The sequence below is a fragment of the Cololabis saira genome, chromosome 11, assembly GCF_033807715.1.
Source record: "Cololabis saira isolate AMF1-May2022 chromosome 11, fColSai1.1, whole genome shotgun sequence".
Lineage (NCBI taxonomy): Eukaryota > Metazoa > Chordata > Actinopteri > Beloniformes > Belonidae > Cololabis > Cololabis saira.
Window position 1 is genome coordinate 34,101,484 of NC_084597.1, and position 6,712 is coordinate 34,108,195.

General features: G+C 42.7%; 1 protein-coding gene across 1 annotated transcript; it reads right to left on the reverse strand.

Annotated features, from left to right (window-relative positions):
* Window positions 1-1,101: 1,101 nt before the first annotated feature.
* LOC133454732 (P2X purinoceptor 7-like) lies at window positions 1,102-1,736 on the reverse strand. Its single transcript, XM_061733457.1, has one exon. The coding sequence runs from the start codon at window positions 1,451-1,453 to the stop codon at window positions 1,106-1,108; it is 348 nt and encodes a 115-aa protein (XP_061589441.1). The 5' UTR covers window positions 1,454-1,736; the 3' UTR covers window positions 1,102-1,105.
* Window positions 1,737-6,712: the final 4,976 nt, after the last annotated feature.

The window sequence follows — 6,712 nt, forward strand, 5'->3', positions numbered from 1 at the left end:
ATGTTGTAAATCTTTATATTGTTGTCTTTTAGATTTAGGAGACTCTACAGCAAGAAGTCACGCAATTACCGTGTCCAAGCGGTAAAGGTAGCAAAAGACTACAGCTACATCCCTGAGCTGCAGTGTTGCATCCTGAGGAAACGTATGGATGGAGGGGGGCTCCCAAGGAGAGCCAAACTGTCACAGGATGACCCAAGGCGCCTTGGAAATCTTGCGGGAGTTGTCCCCCCCCCCAACAGCAGAACTGGTCCAGACCCAAGTTCGCAGAGGACAGGTATGTCGTTCACCTACATCACACATTTCAAATAATTGTTGTTGTAGACAGAGAACTGAGGCACTTCTGAGGATAAGATTAATTAAAATGCTTTTATTGGTGCATGGCTAATCTATTAAAAGCGTGTCTACGCGTTTCAGCCAAACTGGCCTTCGTCAGGACAGAAGTGAAAACTTCTTCTTCTTTCTTTCTTTTTTCACTTCTGTCCTGACGAAGACCAGTTTGGCTGAAACACGTAGACACGCTTTTAATAGATTAGCCATGCACCAATAAAAGCATTTTAATTAATCTTACCCTCAGAAGTGCCTCAGTTTTCTGTCTACAACATTTTATGGATCTCCCCGAATGAAGAGCACCTGAGGGATACACTTTTTGGCAATACCCAAGCAGCACTCCATGCACATGTTCCTGTCTGAAAATAATTGTTGTTGCTGTGGAGCTCAGGTCAAACAATACCTCTTTGAAATCTTCTGCTCACTATCACCATTTGTAATACACTGCTAATTCATTTTCAAGTCAGGAACTTCCATTTCTAATGGTAAAATTATTTGCACCAAGCAATTATTTATATCTGATATCCCAAGGTTATTGAAAATAACAATCACCAGATTAGATTATGAGGCATTTTTGTTATGTTCTAACGCTACTGTTCTCTTCTCTCCATAAAGGCCTCAGCTACATGAAGCAAGAAAGGGAGAAGACAAGACAGTATTATCTTCCACACATTTTTTTATTATGAACATATAAATAAATAATAAAAAAAAATTCAACGTGCATTTCCAATAAATAATGAAAATAAAAAATATATATTGCACATAACTGTTTTATCTTTTAGTCAGCCACCCTAAATGGGGCTTCCTTGTATCCCGTGTACTGCCCAAATGGGTCGGGAAATTTAGCCCTGATTCTTAGGACACAGCAGCTTGGTATTGGTCTCCGGTTGCCTCCTCCCAGACGCCCATGTTGCCAGATGGTGAATTGCCGGTAGGCAGCGAACCGAAACTCTCGATTGTCACTGCCCACTTCTTGACTGTCCTCCAGAGCGAAGATGTCGTTCCACGTCATCCTCACCAGACGCAGCATACCCTCATCCAGACAGTACAGCTCCAGGTGGGCACTCCTGCTCAGACACTGGTCTGGAGCCTGCCGACAGCACAGGTTTTCCAACTGTGTTGGCATGCGTCGGCAGTTCAAGCAGGTGCATCACGCAGGCTGCCCTGTGTCTGGATGATGTGGTCCTGGTGTCTGGTGCCGGAACTCGAGGATGTCCAGCATCACCCCTGGAAGACGAGTCACCACCGACTGAAGGAGGACATCCCTCTCCTCCTGGCTCAGATGCTGTAAAGCCGTCTAGAAATTGATCAAGGAAATAGATTTACAGAGATAGATTAATATTTCAAGTATGTGTGCTCCTAGACTCATTCATATAACAAGATTATTATAAATAATAGCTATAACCAACCTGCATCTCAGCTAAGCTGGCAGCTCGAAGCTCGAATCAAAATCCTGAAACATAAGAACAATAAGAACATATGTATTATCCGCAAAGGAATGTTATGACTTTATTTGATGTAATTTTTATTCAGATTCAACATTGACATTTTTCTCTTTCTTGTATTTACGTTGTCATGGTGCAGTGCTATTGATAGTATTCATATTGTCATATGATGGAAATGGTTTCACAAATTATCTCAGTAACGTGACACAATAAATGAGACATCACACATTGGATGCTGTTTCATGATAGTTCAGCCTGCAAAGTGAAAAAGGTGACAACGTACAAAACTAAAACCCTCTTCATTCACTTCTACTACCTAGCCTGTTGACAAAAAAAATGAATGTACCCAAAAGGTGACTTGTTTGCAGGTTACTGCAAACTTACCTCATTATATTACTCATCAGCTTTTTAGCAAGCATTGTACTAACTATGTTGGCAATTAGCAAAGTCTGAATTTGGCTGCAGACACAAAGCTAAATGCTCGTAAAATACAACCAGAGGAGGAAAGTAAGCTTCACTCATCAGTAACAAAACAATAAGGCTTATTGGCTCGTGAAATGTTTTACTCACCATTTGGCCAGTGAAAGGTAAACTTACATTACAACCGTCATTTTGCTAAATAAATATCCTAATGTTGTCAAGGAAATAAAGTTAGACTAAAATGAACATTGTTTTTTTTTTCTTTTTTCTTTTCTTGTTTATTTTGGTCATCCAAAAAACAAAAAACAATGTTACATCGGTGCAACCATCATCATTATACAGCACACATGGGGAAAACAGCACAAAATGAACATTGTTAGTTACTTACTTCGTCGCTTGACATGATTGACGAGGTTTTGCACACGTCACTATCACAACTCAGTGCTGTGAGGGGTCTGTGCGCGCTCCCGTGCCGGCTTCACTGTTGGCTGCAGTACCCCAACGGCCGCCGTGGTGAGGGTGGCGATAGAGAGTCTCATTTTTAAAAAGCAGCCGCAAGCTCCTTTAAGATTATTTTAATTTAATTTAGCTATTCTTTATTTTTTATTTATTTTATTGATTTAATTTGCCTGAAGATGATTATTTTGTACTTCAGACGTTACTCAACAGTTACTCAGTACTTGAGTTTTTTCACCAAGTACTTTTTTACTTTTACTCAAGTAATTATTTGGATGACTACTTTTTACTTCTACTTGAGTCATATTATTCTGAAGTAACAATACTTTTACTTGAGTACAATTTTTGGCTACTCTACCCACCTCTGGAAACAACATAAACAATCAAAACAGGCTAAATGAAATGATGTTACACACTCTTGTACAGTAGGTGGCGGTATGCTCCTTAAAGTTGGTTGTGATCCGCCAATAAAACAGAGAAGAAGAAGAAGAACATAAACAATCCCATTCTTACAATCTGGTTATATAGAGTGCCGTTTCAGGCAAGATAGTGACAATTAATGTAAGCGGGATGTCAGCAGGGTGGACATATTTCAAAATAAGGGAGGACGACAGAAGCAAGACAGACTTCAGGCTGTCGGCGTGGCTAATGCGGCTAATCGGCTAACGCGGCTAACGCGGCTAACCGGAATGTAACAATGGGATTGTTTATGTCGTACTGTGAGTTATGTGGAGTGTTTAATAAAGTTCCCTGTGAATAAGGTTTGTCCAGTTTGTATAATTAAGGAAGATAGAATTTACTGAAACATGGAACAGCAGCTACAGCCACAGAGCAGCAGCTCAGCCAGGCTGCCAGGCCCGGGGAGCCGCGGGGCGGCTCAACGTCTCCCCCTAGCGGCGCTAACCAGTAACTACAAGTATCGGTGCGTGGTATCGGGGAATTTTTGCGAGTACGAGTACGAGTATATGAGGGCAGTATCGGCCCCGATACCGATACCAGTATCGGGATCGGGGCATCCCTTTTTAAAAAAAATATTTTTACCCCCGATTTCTTTCCCCATTTTATCACCCAGTGCTCTACCTAAGTGACAGTCCTGGGCATTGCTCCCCTCTACCAACCCCGGGAGGGCCCTGCACTGAGCTCAGGTCTTCCTTAACCTGAGGAGTGAGCAGGCTGCTTCTTTTCACCAGACAGGGTGGGGTTTCTCTGGCCAGATGTAGCGCGTGGAAGGATCAAGTTATTCCGGCCAGATCCTCCCCACCCCATGTAGTGCTGGCCAGAGGGGGCATGTATATCCCAGGACTGCTGCATGTTTTTGTGAGGGTAGCTCACATTAGCTACCCAAGGGAACACGGGGAGAACATGCAAACTCCACACAGAAATGCCCTTTCACCAACCCCACCCAGGGTGTGGGCACTGAAGTCATGGGGGAACTAACACGCACTTCAGCGCCCACAGCGTCCTTGGCGGGAATCAAACCCAGGATCTTCTTGCTGTGAGACGGCTGCACTACCTGCTGCGTCACCGTTCCCCCAACTGTGTGGGGTTTTTAGCACTTTGGGTCCCCCTAAAGAAGGTGGATGTTCAGTCGCTTTTACAACAGTATCTAAAATATGCTTTTGTTTGTTCTTTTGTTTGATCACCTTTTACCTACATGATTACTTTCTTGACTAAGCCGTCATTGCCAAGATGTTGATGCATCTGCCCCAGCATAAGGTCCAACAAAGTGCATCTTTAATAGGAGAAAGTGGTATTACAAGATTGTAGATGCTACCCTGCTTCAGCACACCATGATACAAGTAGCTGTGTCATCAACAGAGTTGTGCAGACCTTGATGAAAAGTTAATGAAGCCCATTAATTAGAATCAGATGTGATGATGCAGGGAAACATTTATAGGGGTAAGCACCCCTGGTCCTCAAGTGCCACTGTCCTGCATGTCTTAGATGTGACCCTGCTTCAGCACGCAATGATACAAGTAGCTATGTCACCAACAGAGTTGTGTAGACCTTGTAGACAAGCTGGTGATGACCATTAATTAGAATCAGGTGTTTTGATGCAAGGAGACATCTAAAACATGCAGGGCAGTGTTCCCTGAGGGACCAGGGTTGGGAAACACTGTCTTAGATCAGTGATCTTTATTCCTAGTCCTCGTGAGCCACTGTCCTGCACATTTTGGATGTTTCCCTGCTTCAACACACCTGATTCTAATTAGTGGTCATCACCAACTTGTCATCAAGGTCTACACAACTCTGTTGGTGACACAGTCACGGACACTTAAAGGTAGTAGTCAATGTGGAAGAAACAGGCTCACGAAAAACATGGATGCTGTTACAAGCATCTGGAGAGAGAGAAAGGAACTAAGGGAGAGTAACAGTTTCCCTCCTTTATTTTTACCACTGAGCTGCTCTAAGGGGAGGTGCCTAATCTGTAACTACTCCGAATGGAGCCATTCAGAGTCAATAGCGTAATAATGTGGTAGCACTTGGTAGCTCCCAGGTGTGAAGAGTGTGTATCTGAATGATTTTGAAAGACTTGTTGAAAAGCAGAATAAGAACCCATCTCATCTACTCTGAGTGAAGTAAATAAATAATAAGCCCAATTTTCTCTCATTAACAAGTGTCAAGATGCTGTTTTTACTTTTCGTGAAATCGTCTCTCTTTTCTGACACAGCCAAACGTACACACACCCTGCTTGGTTCACTGCCTCCAGACTCACCACTCCAGTACTTCCTCGAGGTTCGGTTCCATATGTTCCATATGATGAAGGTTTTTATTGCCATATATCATGTTGTGCTTCCATAAAAAATATGCTGACTTATTTGAATTAGATGACAGATTTGCAACAGAATACCAAGCATTCTGAATTGCTTCCTAAATTACATTAGCAAATGACAAGCCTGTATCACACAAAATTAGAGGCTAAATGGAGTTGCGACAGTAAGTTTGGAATGCTAAAACCTGGCAAAGGAAGAAAGAAGAAGGAAAAAGTGTGAAATTGAATGTTTAGGAACAACAAACATCACAAATCTGTGTATAAAGGTCAGATTCTGACTTCTTGTTTAGTTTTTTTGTCATTTTGTGGCTCTGGAGGCCTTTTTACTGAAAGTAAAGTGGTGTCTGGGTCAGGGAGACGCATAGAGACAGAGACATGGAGAGATACAGACAAAGACATAGAGAGACAGACAGACTGAGAAGAGTGAAAGAGAGAGGGGGGGGCATATATAGGTTGGCTACACAAGGACTTTATAAGGGTGTGTGCTCAATCAAGGGAGCTATCTGGCACCCTTGATGTATTTTTTTCTTTATTTCATTGCCCTGTGGCCACAAATCAACTCATGTCAAGTAAAACATTCAATTATTTCTGAAACACCAGACCTCGGTTGTGAGGGTTCAAATAAGACTTAAATTCCTGTTATTTTTAAATGAGACTCAAAAAACCTGTGGGTCTGAAAACTTCCTGTCTGAAGCTCTAATTCAACAAGTACAGCTTAACTGAAATAATGTATGAAAATGTATTCAGGGACACGGGATTAATTAAAACTTTAAAATGATATGACCATGAATAAACCTGGGCAGAATAAGAAAGGAATAAGAGTAGCTGCACCGTTTAGTGCAGCATTTATCAATTTCGGTCCTTAGGCCCAACTGTCCTGCATGTTTTAGATGTTGCATTGCATCAAAACACCTGATTCTTATTTATGGTCCTCCTTAGCTTGTCATCAAGGTCTGCAAAACTAATGGGGAAAAGCCAGGGTGAAAAGGTGGGTTTTGAGTTGGGTTTTGAAACTGTCCAGAGAAGGGGAGTCACGGATTACAGCAGGGAGAGAGTTCCAAAGGGTGGGGGCAGCAACACTGAAGGCTCTGTCCCCAAAGGTCTTCAGTCTGGTCCGGGGGATGGACAGCAGACCAGCGTCTGAAGACCGCAGGTTCCGGCAGGGAGTGTGGTGATGAAGGAGGTCGGACAGGTACTGGGGGGCCAGAGTGTGAAGGGATTTGTAGGTGAGTAGGAGGAGTTTGTACCGAATGCGGAACTTAACAGGTAGCCAGTGGAGGTGGATGAGGGT